The sequence below is a fragment of the Protopterus annectens genome, chromosome 11.part0 (assembly GCF_019279795.1).
Source record: "Protopterus annectens isolate FY-2018-M chromosome 11.part0, PAN1.0, whole genome shotgun sequence".
In the NCBI taxonomy this organism is placed as follows: Eukaryota; Metazoa; Chordata; order Ceratodontiformes; family Protopteridae; genus Protopterus; species Protopterus annectens.
In genome coordinates this window covers 310,216,166-310,235,442 of record NC_056745.1, presented here as the reverse complement: position 1 = coordinate 310,235,442, position 19,277 = coordinate 310,216,166, and the positions used below count along the sequence as shown (strand labels likewise).

Sequence of the window (19,277 nt, the reverse complement as noted above, 5' to 3'; positions counted from 1 at the left end):
CAAAACACACAACAATTTAACGAAAACACAGAAAACTAACCAATTTCCATACTAAACTCCTCATTCCCTCACCTCGAACACTAAAAAAATAAAAAGTCATGCAGTCGCAAATACATCACACACACACTACATAACCACCACTTATAACACAATAAAACCAAGCATTCTCATAAAACCATTCACTTACCTATATTCCCTACAATACCTATACACAGACAACTCCAAAATGTACATACTAAAACACACCACACATCCCTCGCAAAGTCAAAAACACACCATACCGAACGTCCACATCAGCATACATCTAATAAAAGCGCATACAACACCACCATCTAGTGACCAAATAGTAAAAGTACATATTTTAAAAAAAATAATACAAATTAAAACTACACCACATTTCAACATACCTATAACTACTAAAACATAACTACACGTTATAAACTTCTACACTGCTTAAACTATATTATACCATACACCACCTAGCCCTTTCCTAACATTTCCTGAAAAACTAAAAAATAACATGTATTTAGATTAAAACAGAAATAAACAATAAACACAAACTGAAAGTGTGGACTATTTTATCTCACAAAAAGTGGAAGAATACAAAAAAAAGCAAACAAAAACATAAATAACAACAATACAAACATAATACAAAACAAACTAACACCATGGTATAATAGCAATAACCCACTTCTGGGTGTGGGTAATGCTGGATTTACCCACGGTTGTCTTTGTTTGGTCCTCGGGCACTCGGGACCAAACCACGCCAACCGTGGGTAAATCCAGCATTACCCACACCCAGGCGTGGGTTATTGCTATATTATACCATGCGAACATCGCAAACCCGACAAACGTGCATGCTGATTGGCTAATCCAACCAGCGTGCACATAGTAAATCCTACAAGAAACAACGCAAAAAGTCCAGTCGCTAAATATCATGCGGCAACAGCAAATAAACAGTAAAGTAAAGTAAATCTAATACCCAAAACAAACAACAATTTAACGAAAACAGAGAAAACTAACCAATTTCCATACTAAACTCCTCATTCCCTCACCTCGAACACTAAAAAAATAAAAAGTCATGCAGTCGCAAATACATCACACACACACTACATGACCACCACTTATAACACAATAAAACCAAGCATTCTCATAAAACCATTCACTTACCTATATTCCCTACAATACCTATACACAGACAACTCCAAAAATGTACATACTAAAAACACACCACACATCCCTCGCAAGTCAAAAACACACACCATACCAAACGTCCACATCAGCATACATCTAATAAAAGCGCATACAACACCACCATCTAGTGACCAAATAGTAAAAGTACATATTTAAAAAAATTAATACAAATTAAAACTACACCACATTTCAACATACCTATAACTACTAAAACATAACTACACGTTATAAACTTCTACACTGCTTAAACTATATTATACCAAGCACCACCTAGCCCTTTCCTAACATTTCCTGAAAACTAAAAATAACATGTATTTAAATTAAAACAGAAATAAACAATAAACACAAACTGAAAGTGTGGACTATTTTATCTCACAAAAGTGGAAGAATACAAAAAAGCAAACAAAAACATAAATAACAACAATACAAACATAATACAAAACAAACTAACACCGTGGTATAATAGCAATAACTCACTTCTGGGTGTGGGTAATGCTGAATTTACCCACGGTTGTCTTTATTTGGTCCTCGGCTTCCTCGGGACCAAACCACGCCAACCATGGGTAAATCCAGCATTACCCACACCCAGGCGTGGGTTATTGCTATATTAAACTATTAGTTATCATTATCTTGGTCTGTGCATGCTATATATCTACTTACTTTTAAGTCAAATGAGTTTGAAATTTAAGAAGAAGGAATAACAGAAAAAAGCATGGACATAAGTGGCAGCTAAAACAGGTATTTCCAGTTATGAGTTAAGTAACTTCTCTCTTATAACAGAGTAGATTATGACAAGATCTGCAAGACAAGATGATTAAGCATCAGCTAACAGATGGATTAAGTGGGGCTTGGGATACACAGAAGACGAGAAAGGGTGGCAAAAGTGGGTGTGGCATCAGAAGAAACTGGGTAGACATGATAAACTAATGAACTCTTGTCTAGGACTGTTCTCAGTTTCTCTGTCTTTGTGTACCTATACATGGTACTCTGTTCATCACTTCCCAAAAGCTACAGCTCAGACATGGTATGAAACCTAATTTTCCTTTAGAATGTTAACTAGCAAAAAAAGATGAGTCAGTGGCTAACAATTACAGTTTTCTGAAGCTAGATGAAATTCATCAAGAATTCAAAACAAGCAAGCATTTTCACAAAGAAATGGAATTTTTATAAATTCAAGAACCACATCTGAGTCAATAAGTCATAAAGGCTGTACACAAACTGTGCATTTGAGAAACTAGAAGATTAGATTATCTTGCACAGATTTGCTGTCAAAAATTAAAGAATAATTCAGCTATTAATTAAATAAATTAAACAAACCTGGACAGCAGCTTTGATTGCAATACATCCTTGCAGCTTATACACATCTTCAAGTTTATGTGTTCTTTCAGCGAGCTGCTTTGGCTTTACTTTGGCAGTAACCTTAAGGAACAAAACAATATGTTAACAGCAGTTCAGTTAGTAGCCTTACTTTTGGTAAGTAATTTTAATGTAATAATCAATAAGAAAAGTTTATCTAACTGAATTATCACATTAACATAGAACTGGAAGGTGAACCTTTCAATAAAATTAACAAACGGTTGGTCAAAGGGAGGTAAGCATGCTTGGCAGATCAGGTACTTAGTCAGGTGTTACACCTGTCCCACATTTTATGAAGGAAAGACCAACAATTGTTTAAATAAAAGAATAAAACAACATTTGTATAGTATTAAGAGACAAGATGATAAAAGTGCCTTGGCAAGACACATAAAGGCTTGTAATGATTTCCGTATGTTCAAATTCTCTGTTTTGGAAAAAGTTCAGTATGGTTCATTTATGGGAGATTGGCAGAATCATTTATTACTGCACAGAGACATGGTCTGGTAAGTATGTACTGATGCCACAAATCCACCAGGATTGACTGGAGGCATGTCCCAGATGCTGAGGAGATAGAGGCAGAATTCTTCAGCTCTGTTGTTCTTATTATATTTCTGACAGGAAATTTTAGCTTTATGTTAACGTACTTTTTTATTTTCAAAAAAGAATTAATAATTTAAACTTTCTTCTTCCATAACATCTCAAAATAATTTAATTATTCCTGTATTTTTCCTGTCAAAATATTATCCAGAAGATTAATAAGTACATTTTTCTTTTACATTTATGGCTTTCATTTATGTTTTATGACTAATCTAATTGATTTGAATGTGGTGATGTCAATAGTTTGCATCTGTGGCTGATGAGACTTGAAGTTGAGCTGTTCTGATTTATTTGGTGCAGCTGTATTTCATTTTCACTGCACTCACAATTTAACAGCTTAGAAGTCTAAAGTAAAATGTGCAGTATTTTCTTATAAGCGATAATAATGAGCAAGTTGAATAAATACTAGCACAAATAGAGTTTATACTTTAGTAAAAGCTGGGCTGCTGGCAAGGTGAACTCAGCACACTTAGAATATTAATATGATTTGTGCTTCACCAATGAAATGTGTTTCACTGGAATGTATTTTGAAAGTCACACGGTGAATCATGCTTTTGTTCAGTGTAGAAGCAGGAATGCTGGCCCATTTCTATGTTTCTTTAGTGAGCTGTTTTGGGCAGGATTGCTGATGCTGTCAGAGTGGATGGTCTGTTTACATTCTTAGCATAATGCATGGTGCCTCTCTGCTTTTAAACTATGGATTTTTGCTTTGTGATGATGGCGGAATTTGTCCTGGGATTATGCCGATTACAGTTGTGTTGTAGTGAAAGGATTTAATAAAGATTATTGCCATAAATGAGCTCTTGTTTAAAAGAAGAAATGTATGACATTTTAGTGGGATGGGATGACTAAGATGTGAGTGGAGATCTGTGAATTTACAGTGGTTGTATGTAAGATGACAGGGGTTGGCACCATTTTTCTTGACTTTACAGGAATTGATCGGGAAGGGAATTTCTGATAGGTACTGATGATTTGGATATCTACCCACTAGCACAGTATTTGGGTTGTGGTGATTTCTTTCTGGTTATTGCAGGATTGTTAGATCAGATGGTAGAACTGACTGAGCTAGTGTGAGGAAAGGCTGATTTTAGATGAAGCTTGTGCACTGACTCACGCCTAAGATAAGTTAAATTTCCTGCCGTGATGGAGACTAAACTGACACCATAGCTTGTTTCATAATCTCCTCATGGGCAAAGGTTTAATGCTAGCAAATACAAAAGAAAAACGTGGTGTCTCTATCATATTTAAGATCATTCTTTGTTGGAATAGGAGGGATAGGTATTCATATATAACTTTTAAATAGAAAACAATAACTTTTAAAAAGCAGTCACTGGAAAATTAATGATAAGGCAGAGAGTAGGAGAAGCTTTAGTAGGTTGATCAGCTGTGTGCTATTTAATATTAAATATCCCTTGGCAATTCACTGAAGACAAACTGTCTTAAAACAAATTTTAAAGTAATGTTCTAGATTTAAATTGACATAATTAATACTTCTTTACTTGCACACTTTATCAGTTTGTATAATTAATCTACATGCACAGTAAAAGCTATATGCTCATTTTGTACTAGTTAGAGCTTTAGTTAGAACATAGTATGAAAGTTCAGGTGCTGACACTATTATGTTAGATAGAGTAAAGTATGTTAGATAAAAGCCAGCATAGAGATGTTAGACTAATGATTTGGGAATTTTATCTCTTTTTTAGTATATTTTAAATGAGAACTAATAACAACAGATAAACATTATCATTTTATTAAACGTACTGCTTTGGATATTATTATTTATGTCCTGAAAGTTCATCTCTAATGCTATGTAAATCAAATAATGATCTGAGGGCTGGAAACCAAAAATGCATTAGTTATAATGCTGGAGATAGTAACAGAGAGACATAGATAGTAATTATTCAAACTGATATACTCTCCCTTCAAACACACATATAACAACTAGAAACGTATAAATAATAGAGTTTATACTAATAAAATTGATTTATATAAAGGGACATAATTGGTTAGTGTACTCAACTGGGCCTATGCAGATTCTGATGGTTCTTGACATGGTATGTTCCCAAAATTTATAAACCTTTTTATTGAACTGTGTACGTCTGATTCTGTCATTATATATTAATTTCTCATGAAGCAAGTATATCACTAAGGTTTTAAATAATAGGAATTTATACAGTAATAATAAACTGTATCTACTTCAAAAGTAAATGTTAAAATTATCTGTTTTGTTTTCTGAATAATAAAAACATTTAGCATAATAGAATACAAACTTATAGTGAGAATGTTATTACACATATTTGTGACAGACTGTCAGACATGCCAGAGATACAGTTTACAGCAATAAATTAAAAAAAGACTTCAGGAAATATTTTAAAATACTTTAATGGAAAATACGCCAATCTCTGGTATTAAATGATACTAATTTCTTCATTGTTATTTGAAATATCTTTTATAGGTTACTGGAAAATATTACTCCATCTTGTGTATTTTACAAACAATATAATTTAATAATGCTTAAAAGATTTCTGACATGCTTGATGGAAACTATGTAGTATTGGTTTTGAGATACTAGTTTTGATTCTATAATCTATACTAGTATGATTAAATTCTTGCTATTAAAGGAATTAAATGCAATAGTCTCTGAGTAGAAGTAATCAGACTATGTATGATGTTGTCATTCTGTTATATTCAAAAGGATTTATAAGTATTTGTGTTCAGAAGATATTTCTATCTTTAACTTGTATGATGAAGCTTGCAATTGAAAATCTAATCCCTTGATATTCCATATAATGCAAATGCAGAACTTACTTAATGAAATTAACAGATGTAATTATATGGAATGAGTTGGAAGGTATGTTTTCATTGGTTTACCTTTAAAATGTTGATGGTCACAACATTGAAACCGCTTCCGTGAACTCCAAATTGCGACTTCTCAAAACCTCAAATGCCGATGTTCCAAACCACAAAATCTTGCCCGCTTTTTGACCCATGTTAGCACTTGTTTGTAGGTGTGGCGCACTCGGAAATGTCAATGTTCGATGTTTTGTCAGTAAGGGTTTCGTGGAAACATTTTGGTGGTGTGCACATTCGAGTATGTGCTTTTGACATTTTAAAGGTAAACCTATTTCATTTCCAAACTTTTATAGGGAAAATGAACTTTATACGTATTTCTAAAATGCAAATAATAATTTTTCTACTCTGGGACTAATAACATTTGCTGACATTATATTCTATTTTATTCTTGGTCCAGTAAGAAGTGTCCTGAATATTATAATTACAAGCTCAGGGCAAACATAGAATTTATGGAATCTGCATATATATCCAAGATGGTTTTCCGATACTATTACATAGCAAGTTTTTTTTGTCAGCAATTATAATTCCTGACCTAATAGACTAATATACATATACTGTTTTTAATAAGTGCATCCAATGTTCTTTATTTACACTCTTACAATGAAAGCAATGCATTATACATTATATCCAATAAGAAATGTGTGAATATAAATACAATTTTTGTTTAGGTGTCATTTTTAGAACCCACGGTGGTGGTGCTGTGGTAGCATTGTCGCCTTACAGTAAGACGCTGTCCGGTTCGATTCTCAGCTAGAGCGTCTTCTGCGTGAAGACATGTGTGAATGGGCGTACCTTCATTGAAGGTTGTGCGTCAGGCCTGGCAAGCCGGTACATAAAAATCAACTGCCAATCATTAGTGGACCGGAGTTCCGCTGTGGCGACCCCTAACCGGGAAAAGCCGAAAGACACAAACAAACATGGACTTTTAGACATCTAAATTTACAGTGATTCTTTTTGTTAAAAATGCTTATATAGAGTTGTTCTATTTTAAAAAAAAGAAAAAGTAGGAGAAAGAGAAAAGGAAAAAAGAAAATATAAAAAAAGGAAAGACTGTGACATGTTTCACTTACTTTTAGAAGTCTGAACACGGAGTCACTATACAATCTTGAAATACTAAAATATCGAATTTCAGTATTTCGAGACTGAATAGTCGAACACCCACATCCTCGAAAACACAAAACCGCGAATAGCACAATTGCGACCATACACACACACACACACACACACACACACACACACACACACACACATAAACCTACCTGACTACACTAAAACAAGCAAAACAACACACAAAAACACAACATAACACACAAACACCTACCCTACCTATCAGCTGGGGGGTAAGCCCCCCTGCACCCCCTATGTGGGGGCTGCACCCCCACTCCCCCTCTACTTATATATACTAACTTTAAGGTCGCACTAAACACACAAACACACAAAAAACACCACTACACACACTAACTAAAATCACAGATTAATCCACAAACTGCACCGCACATCACGAACGTGACACCACGATAGCAGATTCGGCATTTCCGTAGTCGACATACTGCAGTTTTGCGTATCTGCACTTTCATGTATTCCATCTCGACGTACTGAAATTCGGCATTTCAGTACGTTGAGATTCTCTAGTGTTTCCCTGAACGCATATATATTTTGATTCACTGTTTGGTAAACAGATTGAACAATTGTTAATATAACTAATTAGATTTAACTGTAAAGACTTTTTCTTGTAAAAGCTTTGTCTAAGCACATATAGCTAAATTTATTCATGTTTTATTGCTGTCAACTAAGAATCTTATCTGTTTAATATATTTATTTATTGCAGAGTAGGATAGCTAAACTATATAGTTTTGTTAAATCATAAACTAGCTACACCACATACAAGTAATGATTTACAATGTACTACTCTAAATAAAGCCAAGAAGAAGAAAAGAAAAGAATGAGGAGAAGAGCTCAATAAGATTGAAGTTTATATGCCTGATAATATCTTAGTCATATCAAAATTATTTACACCATTTAGTATTGTAACACAGCAATGCCATTTATAGACATATTTTGTTTAGTCATTAACTTACCCTCTATTACTATACACCATTATTTCAATAAATAGTTGAGCTAGATATAGATATACTTAGTTTTATTCTGACTTGGAACACAAAAAGCAGACCCAGATAATCCACACACAATAGGTTTATTGGTAACTGCTTTTGGCCAGATTTACCCACCTTCTTCAGACAACTCACATCTCAACAAATGTTCCTTTTATACAAAATAAAACCAATTGTCCAATTACATGATTAAAAAAATCAATTAAAATATTTACAAATGTAATTAAATATTAAAGACCTTCATTTTCAAAACACTAGCTTTAGATATGGTCTCATTGAGGCCAGGTGGTATTGAAGCATTCAAAAACACTTGCCACCAATATTCTTTATTTTCTAAAATGATTTTCCATAGACCCCCCCCCCCCCAGGGTTTGAGTTAACTTGTTTCAATACTGTAAAGGAAAAAAAATGATTAGCAAATAATTGTAAGTGGCTATATAGAGCATTTGAAGTTTTTCTCTTTGAGATTTCATACAAATGTTCATACATACATTGTTTTAATTTCCTTTCTGTTTTGCCTATATAGTAGACAGGACAGTTGGAACATACAGCAGCATATACCACCCCCTTGGATCCACAATTATACTGGCCATTGATGGTGATAATTTTATCTCCCAATTGAACATTATTGCTTTCTAAAATATTAGAACAATAGTCACACATGCCACATTTTCTCATCTTTCCAATAACTTTTATTCTGTCATCCACTAAAAAAATCACACCAATCTTTAAAATTTCTATCTCTCTTATATATAATTTTAGGACCATTGCCCAAAATTTTACTTAAGTCCTGATCACCTAAGATCAAAGGCCAATTGTTCTCAAGTATACATCTTGTGGATACATTGTCTTTAGAATAGGGCGCAATAAATGCTAAACTCTTGTTGTTAATATGTATACTTGGATGAATAGCATTGGTCAACGTATCAAGTGGTAAAATAGCACCCCCTCATATTCATACTACCATTCCCAAAACATCCATATTCCACATTAAAATCAGATGTTCCAACATTATTAGTATGCACCCCAAAGGATATATCCCCATTACTCTCAGGGATAAGATCTTCCAAAAGGGGACAATAGATACCTGCTTTCCTTTTATTACTTCAATTTTAATAGAATCCACTAATTCTTTTGGATATCCCCTATTAATAAACATTTGTCCAATAAAAGTGCATTCATCTACAAAGTCATTTGTGAGTATGACCATTTTTGCAGCTCTGACAATTTGGTCTTTTACCACACCTCTTTTCATATGACATGGGTTAGTAAAATGTAAAACATTTGTTCGAATATGTCTTTTTAAAAGACCATGTTCCTATTCTTTAGTTAGTAAGATATCTAAATAAGATAAACTATGTTCATTGGCCTGATAAGTGAATACTAGAAATTCAGTAGTACTGTTAAGATAATTGACAAATTCAGGAATATAATCTAAAGAACCATCCCATACAAAAAATAAATCATCTAAAAATGTGTATACATTTTTATGTTAGGCATATAAACTGAGTTGAACAGATATCGGGCTTCCCATACTGCCATGATCACATTTGCATACAGGGGACCCAAAAGGGACCCCATTGCTACCCCTTTTACTTGTTTGACATAGTGGTCATCATAATAAATAAAGTTATTATGCAAAACCAATTCTAATAAATGAGCCAATGTATTAATTTTGTCTTGACCAGTGGGTATGGTATCCGTAAAAAAATCAGTAAACCATTGCACATCTAATTCATATGGAATACATAAATACAAATATTTTACATCTACAGTTAATAATAAACAGCCATTCAAATTACCAGTACTTTTTATCAAATGGTTGCATTTAGATAAAAACTCCCAGGAATCACGGCATAGGTAATGCAGTACTTTTAAAATTGCTTTCAACTCAACATCAATATAATTTGCAATATAGTAGGTTTTTGATTGTCCCCCATTAACTATTAGATGCATGGGTGGGTTACTGAGGTCCTTATGGATCTTAGGCACACCATATATTGAGGCCACTTTAGGAAATTCCACATATAATTTTATATTTATTCTGAATTACTTTACAGAAATGTTTTTAAAAAAAATCTTGATATAATTTTTATCTTGTGACACAGATGCAGTTGCACAGGATCTGATAGTTTTTTTCAGTTCACTTTTATTTGATATTACTTGCAATATCTTCTACATTAATTACAACTTTCTAGTTTTATTAAATGACACTGTGCAAGCAATGCATATATAGAAAATTAATTATTTACAGTAGTGTTGAAAATGATAAATGCTACTTTTTTTAATTATATGGTACATTATATTAAACTTTACATTAACTTTGTATGTTACAGTTATAGATGACTAGACTATAATTATTAAATAATACATTTATTTAAATTATTGTTAAATGAAGTACAATATGCTACAATAGTTCTTCATTGTAAAAGGAATACATGTACATAATAAACTACTTAAGTTATGGAGATCTTATTTAGGCTGAGGGTTGTTACAAAATAAAAAGTTATGTACCTACCATAACGTTCCATGTTAGTTGTCTTCTCTCGCCTTCTTTCTTGCTTGATGGGTTCGGAGCCGATCCCTCGGCTCCGACTCGGCACTTGCTAAGCTCGAGAGTCACTTTTACCAGCTCGAGGCAGCCCCATATCCCATGATGCAAGGCGGTAAGTACCCAGATCTCGTTTGATGACAAAGGGCAATAGCACCAAACATAAAATACTTCCAAAAGGAAGAAAGAAACTTACAGATGAAATAAGGACCAGATCTGAATGGTCTTAAGCATAACAGTTTCTTATAACAAGGTCTGTCCAGGCCAGGGGGAAGGAGGGAGGGTCAAGAAAGAAGGCGAGAAGACAACTAACATGGAACGTTATGGTAGGTACATAACTTCTTAATGTTAAGTTGTCAATCTCGCTTCATTCTTGCTTGATGGGACCGCGTCCTAGCACCTCTATCCTGGGTGGCTCAATGGAACAAACTCTTGAGGACTGTAGAGCCAAAACTGGCTCTGTCCCTGGAGGCCAAGTCCAATTTGTAATGGGAAACAAAAGTGTGAGGAGTGGCCCAAGTGGCCGCTGCACAAATAGTGTCCAAAGGAAGTCTAGCTTGAAAAGCTGTAGAAGTAGCTAAGCTCCTAGTTGAATGTGCTTTAGGTTTTGAGCACAGCTGTTTTCCCCTGAGCGTATAAATTTCAGAGATGACCGAAGAAAGCCATCTGGACAAGGTCACTTTAGAAACAGGAAGGCCTTTTTTATTATCCGCATAGGAAACAAAAAGTTGATCAGATTTTCTAAATTTTTTTGTTCTGTCCAAATAATATCTAAGTTGACGGTGGACATCAAGATAATGTAGCTTTTGTTCAGCCCTATCTGAATAGTTAGGGAAAAAAACAGGGAGATCAATGGATTGATTCAAATTGTTCTTTGAAGCGACCTTAGGCAAAAAGGTTGGGTTAGTTCTCAAAGATACTCTGTCTTTGTGAAAAACCAAATAGGGGGGTCGAACCGAAAGAGCATGAAGTTCAGACACCCTCCTGGCAGATGTAATAGCCACTAGGAATAAAGTTTTCCAAGAAAGATGTTTCAGGGAACAAGAAACAGCTGGCTCGAAGGGGGGAAGAATCAAGGATGTCAGCACTAAATTTAGATCCCACTGAGGAGGAGGATTCCTGATTGGAGGCTTTAGTAGGAAAATTCCTTTCAAGAAGGCCCTGCAGAGCCTATGGGACATAATATTATGATCTGCGACCCCGACATGAAAGTTGGAGATAGCAGCCAATTGAACTCTGACTGTGGAAGAAGAGGAGCCTGCATGAAAAATCTCTGCTAAGAAGTCCAGGACTGCCTGAACAGAGGCAGTAAAAGGATCAATATTTCTGGCCTTAGCCCAATAAGAGAAACGTTTCCATTTGCTTGTATAAATCCTCCTGGTAGAGGATTTTAGTGAAGCTACTATGATGTCTCTAACTGGGTTAGAGATCAAAGGAAGCCTGGCTAAGGAAGGAAGTGGAGCAACCATGCTGTGAGGTTGAGAGAAGGGATTGACCGGTGCAGCTGACCCGATTGGTGAATCAGAAGATCTGGCACTGGGTCCAGATGCCACGGCTGCACCAAAAGGTGATGATGGAGGAACGGGAACCAAACTTGTCGAGGCCAGTAAGGGGCAATGAGAATCAATTTGGCTCTCAACACGGTAGCTTTCTGGATAACCTGAGGGATCAGAGGAAATGGAGGGAAGGCATAAAGAAGTCCCTGGGGCCAATCCTGGGTCAGAGCGTCTCTGGGGGGATGGCCTGATAGAGGGAAGAGGCAGAAAAAGTCTGGACATTTGCTGTTTTGGGGAGTAGCAAAAAGATCGCAACATGGACGACCCCATTCCAGAAAAATCTCTTCCGCTATAGATTGCTTGAGAGACCACTCGTGAGGCATGAGAATAGCTCTGCTCAATCTGTCCGCTACAATGTTGGTTTTCCCAGGGATATGCGTTGCTACCAGAAACCGATGAGAGGAGATCGCCCATTGCCATAGTCTGAGCGCTTCTCGACACAAGGGGTAGGACTTGGTTCCGCCCTGTTTGTTGATATACCAAACTACAGACATGTTGTCTGTGTGGACTGCAATTGTCCCTACGGGAAGAAAGTCATTGAGGGCTTGCAACGTTAAAAGCACTGCTCTCATCTCCAGGACATTTATGTGCAGATGGTACTGGAACGGCTGCCACGTCCCATGAACCATCCTGCCCTGATAATGACCCCCCCACCCGATCAGGGAGGCATCCGTGGTGACAGTGGCTATCGGGGATGGGGGTACAAAGTACCTGCCTTGGTGAACCTGAGGAGATGTGATCCACCAAGCAAGATGCTCTTTGCATGTCTGAGTCACCAGAATCTGGTGACGCATTGGAAGTTGCTGGTATGACCATTGTGTGAACAGCATCCACTGAAGAAGGCGCATGTAGAATCGAGCCAGGGGAAGAAGAGTAATGGCCGCAGCCATGAGACCTAATACCTTTAGAACCATTCTGGCCTGTACTTTCTTGTTGGCCAGAATGATCCTGACATGACTCTGAATGTCTGAAACTCTTTGATCTGTAAGGGTAGCTGACATCCGAACAGTGTTTAAGTTTACGCCTATGAAGGTAATAGACTGGCAGGGCAATAAGGAAGACTTTTCAAGTTGATCGAGATGCCCAAATGAGAACAAAGGTTTATTGTGTAATCCCTGGCTTGTATAAGCTGATGCCTGGTGGTGGCTGACAGGAGCCAGTCGTCGAGATACGGAAACACCTGGAATCCTTGACGTCTCAGGTGAGCCGTGACCACTGCCATGCATTTGGTGAACACTCTGGGGCTGTAGTGAGACCAAAGGGCAGGGCTCTGAACTGAAATGACTGGACCCCAGCCGAAAGCGGAGAAATCTCCTGGAGCGTCTGTGAATTTTGATGTGATAGTACGCATCCTGAAGATCTATTGAGCACATCCAGTTGTCCTTCTGTAAGAAGGGCAGAATTGACTGAAGAGTGACCATTCGGAATCTTGTCTTCCTGACAGACTTGTTGAGTCTGCTGAGATCCAATATTGGTCTCCAGTCTCCCGTGTTTTTGGGGACCAAAAAGAACCTTGAGTAGATTCCGGGCTCTGAATGGTCTAATGTAACTGGCTGAATGGCTCTTTTTTGCAGTAGTTTTGAGACTTCTAACTCTGCAATTTCCCTTAGACCGGGTGGTACATCTGGAAGGGAATTTGAGGGTAAGGGACTTTCCTCGAAAGGAATTATGTAACCCTTGGATATGATCGACTGTACCCATCTGTCTTGAGTGAGGGAATGCCAGGCTTCTGGGTACAGTGATAATCTTCCCCCGACTGCCTCCAAGGAGGGACAGCCGGGCAACACCTCAGGGATGCTGAAAGGGCTTGTCAGAGAGAGGCTCTCTGTTTCCCTGGTTTTTCGGACCCCCTCTGCCTCTAGAGCGGCGTCTGTTGTTGTTACCCCCTCTGCCTCTAGGGGTAAACTGACCACGTGAATCCGGCGTGACTCCTTGGGATTTACGGAACCACATTTTCCCACCTTTCTGTCCTTTGGGATAAGGTCTAGAAGGGGTGGAAAAACGGACTCCAACAGCAGAAAGAGTCTTGCCATCCTGCTCGCACCTGGTCAAGGTTTCCTTCACCTGAGGGCCAAACAAAGCTGACCCATCAAAGGGAGAATTTGTGAAGGACGCCTTAAAGGGATCCGCAAAATCACATAGCCGCATCCAGGCTTGGCGTCTAAGAGCCACACCTGTACCTGTGGCTCTACTCGCTCCATCCGCAGCATAAGATATTAGCCGCATGGAGGAGTTTGCAATGGAATTGAGGGTTCCTAGCTGCGAAGCAGTTTTTTCTTGAGCTCCTGCAGCTGTAGGATCCTGAACTACTTCACCCAGCTCCTTAAGGATATCCCTCTGGAGTCTGGTGAAGTGACATAGGTAATTCAGCGAACGCATAGCAAAGGTCGCTGAGGAAAACATCCGCCACCGCACCTATCCATGGTCCTAGAGTCCTTATTAGGAGGATGGACGGGCACGGAAGGATCTGCAAGTTCCTTTTGGTGGCCGCAGCCACCACCATGGCATCAGCGGGACACCCTTGGTGAGGAATTGCTTGTCACACGGGCAGTGATAAATTTTGAAGGCCTCCTAGGGACTGGCTCTACAGAGTCAGGAGCTGCCCACGCCTTCGTGCAATAACCTGCATAAGGGGGTCGAAGGCTAAGACACCCAGGAGGTGGAGGGCCGAGATCCAAAAGCCTCTAGGTATACTGACTCAGCCTCAGAGGGATTGTTGGTGGGCCAGTTTCGCCTCTGTTTCAGGAGTTCTAGGATGTCTGTGAAGGAGACATCCTCAGAGGGGATCTAGGGATCCCTCTGACTCATCAAAGTCAGTATCCAAGTGACAGACTCGGGAGTCTACATGCTTCCTCTTACAAGTCCTCTTCCTAGGAGGATCTCCCGAAACATCAGGAGAATCCTCGGAAGAGGGGGAAATTCCCAATGGGGAAACCTGAGGCGGAGGATCTCTGGGTCCTGTAGCAAGAGAAGTGGCAGAGATGTCAACAGGTACTATAGAGGGAGGAGCTACGGGAACAGACTGCTGACTGATACCCGTGGCCAGCACACTCTTCATCACCTCGAATGCTCCCCTTCCAGGCAGGTCCGAGAGAACTAGGAGCTCCAGGGACCACCGAAAGGGAAGTCTCCGAGGCAGATGTCAGAGCCGAGCTCACCAAGGCCGAGGCTCCAAGGGGAAGAGCAGGCTCGGACAAGGGTCCGATGCCACTCACCCCCTCGGAGGAGACCATGGAAGCCCGACCACCGAATCCCTCTAAGGAAGGTCTCGAAGAGGAGATAAGAGTAGAGGCTGAAGGAACAGAAGGGGGTATCCGTCCTCCAGCCGTAGCAGTAACCGTTCCCGAAGACCCCAACTCCAAGCTCTGGGGTAGAGTTGAAGGAGGAATTGTAACGGGTGTGGACCAACAGTCGTCTGTTGAGACGGACTATGTAACATTTGGGCCAGTACCTGTGACTTAAGTAATCTACTGACCACTCTCTCTAGGTCATGATCTGACAGTCTGGATGACCTTGAAGATCGGCTCCGATGGCTCCGTTCCGAAAGAAGAGGTGAAGCCGGAGCCGAAAGTATCGGCTCCAAGGAAGGAGACCTCGACCTCTTCCTGGAATGAGCCATCGGAACCGATACTAAAGATCCTGTCGGAGCCGACTTCTCGGAGCCGACAGGAAGCCTCGATGTATCGGCTCCAGCCGGAGCCGATACAGCCACCAAAGTAACGGTGTCGGAGCCGATCGGAGCCGACACCGATGCCTGTGCCACATGGGTGTCGGAACCGATCGGAGCCGACACCGAAGTAACGATGCAGATTCGGCACCGATAGCCATCGGTGCCGAAGGCTTTGTAAGCCAGAATCGGCTCCAGCCGAGCGATCTCGACTCGAACGAGTCGGAGCCGAGGCCGCAGGCTTAGACACAGAAGCCTGGGCCTTGGAAGATTTTGCTGATTTTGACGGAGCCGACTTAGCCAGAGAGCCCTCCGGCTTAAGAAGGCCCCTAAGTATCAGCTTGTTCTCTCCTGCAGGACTCTCTGGCTGAAGGAATGACAAATAGCACAGGAGTCCTGCAGGTGAAGAGGCCCCAGGCAATACAGGCAAGAAGTGTGACCGTCTGTCAGAGACATCTTCTGACAGCACGAGTCACACTTCTTAAAACCTGAGACCCTCTCCTTTGACATGGTGCTTAAACACACACACACACCAGTCAAAAAATTTAAATTAAAGAAAATACCAAAAAGGTATTCCTAAAAATAAACACACACACACCCTAACAGGGAGGGGATGGGATGGGTAAAGTTTGACTAAAAATATTAAAAAAGACAGGGATTTTCTGTCAGGAAATCTAAATAATTAAATTATAACTAACAATAAAGTATTTTTTTAACAAAAGGGGGCTTTAATATTAATAAAGTGAATCACTTACCAGGAGCTGGTAAAAGGAGGACCTCATAAGCGAAGCGGCAAACGAGATCTGGGTACTTACCGCCTTGCATCATGGGATATGGGGCTGCCTCGAGCTGGTAAAAGTGACTCTCGAGCTTAGCAAGTGCCGAGTCGGAGCCGAGGGATCGGCTCCGAACCCATCAAGCAAGAATGAAGGCGAGATTGACAACTTAACATTATATATTATCTTTTTTTCTTCTTTTAGTTTCATTAAGTGATATAGTTATGCAACAGTGAAGATTACTTAAATATGCTCCTATCATTAGGCAGGATGACTTGGATAGAATTGCTATCGAAGTCTGGAGTTTTATACTCCATATGGGGAATGATAGAATAATTTTATGTTCAATATTTTTTGTAATGTTTTCTCTTTTTTTGGTGTCTACAGTTCCATACATCCTATGTAATTGCGCCAGTATAAAGTCCACTAGAATTTTTGCTATCTACCTTTACTTTTCAAGTGGTTTACACATATTGTTACATCTTAAATCTGTGAATTTTTTTAATTAAAACATTATTTGGGTTATAATGTTGACAAATTTAAAGTGTATTTCAATTAACATTAACGGATTGAATAATGGTTGCAAAAGGAATAGTTTCTATAAATATCTAAAAGTACCTTCTCCTCGTCATATTCATTCAAGAAATACATTTATTAACAAATGATATAGATAGACTCGATAATAAATAATACACAGTAATAGCTAACTCTCAATATAATCAAAAAAGAAGAGGTGTAGCCATTTTGTGGAAAAATTCTAAGCCGATACCAAATATTTTGATCACATATAGTGATGATAAAGGTATGTTCTGCCTAGCTAACTTAGAAATTAATAGGAAGATATATACTTTGTTAATATATACAAGATACAATGATTTAAGCATCCCACAGCCAAAATGCAACTATACGAGATCATTCAACACTCTAAGAGATCTCTCATCTTAGCAGGAGACTTTAACTGCATATTGGATGAAAAAGATACTAATACAAAAGGAAATTGCAGAATATCAGCTACAGCCAAAGCATTAATACATTTCATTAATCTACTCAACATTAAAGATATTAATGAATTTTCAGTTAATAATTCCCTCTTTTTTACTTATTTTTCAATTAGACATAGAACACAATTATAAATTGATAGAGTCTTTGTTGCAAATGATGTAATTACTTATTTGGTTAAGGTAGTTTCATGCCCACTCTCATACCATAATGCCATAATGTTTGACTCCCTCTTGAAATACAAGAATAATATTCAATCAAAAGAATCCTGGCATATATAACAAATTTAAAAGACTTTAAAGAATTATTTAATAAAGAGATACAATCGTACGTTGAATTTAACAATACAAAACAATTATCAGAAGTTTATATATGGGATACACTTAAATCTTACTTAAATGAAACAATTATTAATTAATATTCTCTAAAGAAGAAGCAATGGGATAAGAAATTGCTTGAACTACAAGAGAACATTGATAAACTAAAATTAAAAGGTCAAAATGTAAATAATATTCCAATAAAAGAAATAAATAAATTACAAAATAACTATTTAGAAATGCTAAGTCATAAAATTAAAATAAACATAGAAAAGATTAAATTAACAAATTACTCAATAAGCCCAAAGTATTTACATAAAATAGCTTCTAGAACAAAAATGATAATTAAATCAAATCATATTAGAGAATTATACATAGATGATAAAAAGAAAAAAGTTAATGTGATAGAAAATATTTCAAGGGAATTGAAAACTCACTTTATTAAAATTAATCAATTTAACCCAGTAATAGATTTGCAAGATGCAATAAAAAAAAATATTAGAAAATATACTAAAACAAGCTGACAGTTCAGAAGTTAGAAATACTTGATAAGCCTATATCGATGTTAGAACTTACAAATCAAATAAATAAACTAAAATCTAACAACCAGAAAAAGTATAAAAATGGAGGAGAAGCAATCAGGAAGGTAGTGCACTTGAATGCTAAGCACTGTATTTAAGGGATGAAGGTTTTTGCCTAATAGTATCATCTGAAGAAGCAGTCTGTGCAACTGTGAAAGCGCTTATGTTTGGATTCCATTAAAGATGTTTTACTTTTATAACTGCTGGCCATCATTTTATTCTGCTCCATTTTATGCTTTTCCTGTTCATTGTCCTGTGGAGCAGGCTATTTATCTGGTGTATCTTTGTACTGTTGTGCTGTAAAATCTAACAAATTCCCAGGCAAGTATGGTATTATACCAGAACTTTATAAGTTAATGCCTAAGAATGCCATAAACATTTTACTCCATGTCTTTCAGTTAGTTAAAGACTTAACAATAATTCCACCTTCATGGAACTATATGCTTATTTCACCAATTTGGAAAACTGATAAGAGATCCAGCCGAATGTACTTATAGACCAGTCTTATTATTAAATGTTGATTACAAATTATTCATGTCTATACTAGCAAATAGAATTCAACAATTTCTTCCATACTTAATAATGATCAAACTGGATTTATACAAAAAATAGAAGCACTTACAATAATATCAAAAGAATTTTAACTACAATTGATTATACTAACAACACAAATGATAACTTAACTTTAGTAAGTCTAGATATTAACAGTGCTTTTGACA

General features: G+C 37.6%; 1 protein-coding gene across 1 annotated transcript in view; it reads right to left on the bottom strand.

Annotated features, from left to right (window-relative positions):
- The window catches only part of LOC122814939 (cilia- and flagella-associated protein 54-like), a 437,893-nt gene that overhangs the window by 402,895 nt on the left and 15,721 nt on the right, over window positions 1-19,277 (bottom strand). The window contains exon 2 of the mRNA XM_044087199.1: window positions 2,512-2,613. Within this exon, the coding sequence (XP_043943134.1) occupies window positions 2,512-2,613 (102 nt within the window). The remainder of the gene's footprint in view (window positions 1-2,511; window positions 2,614-19,277) is intronic.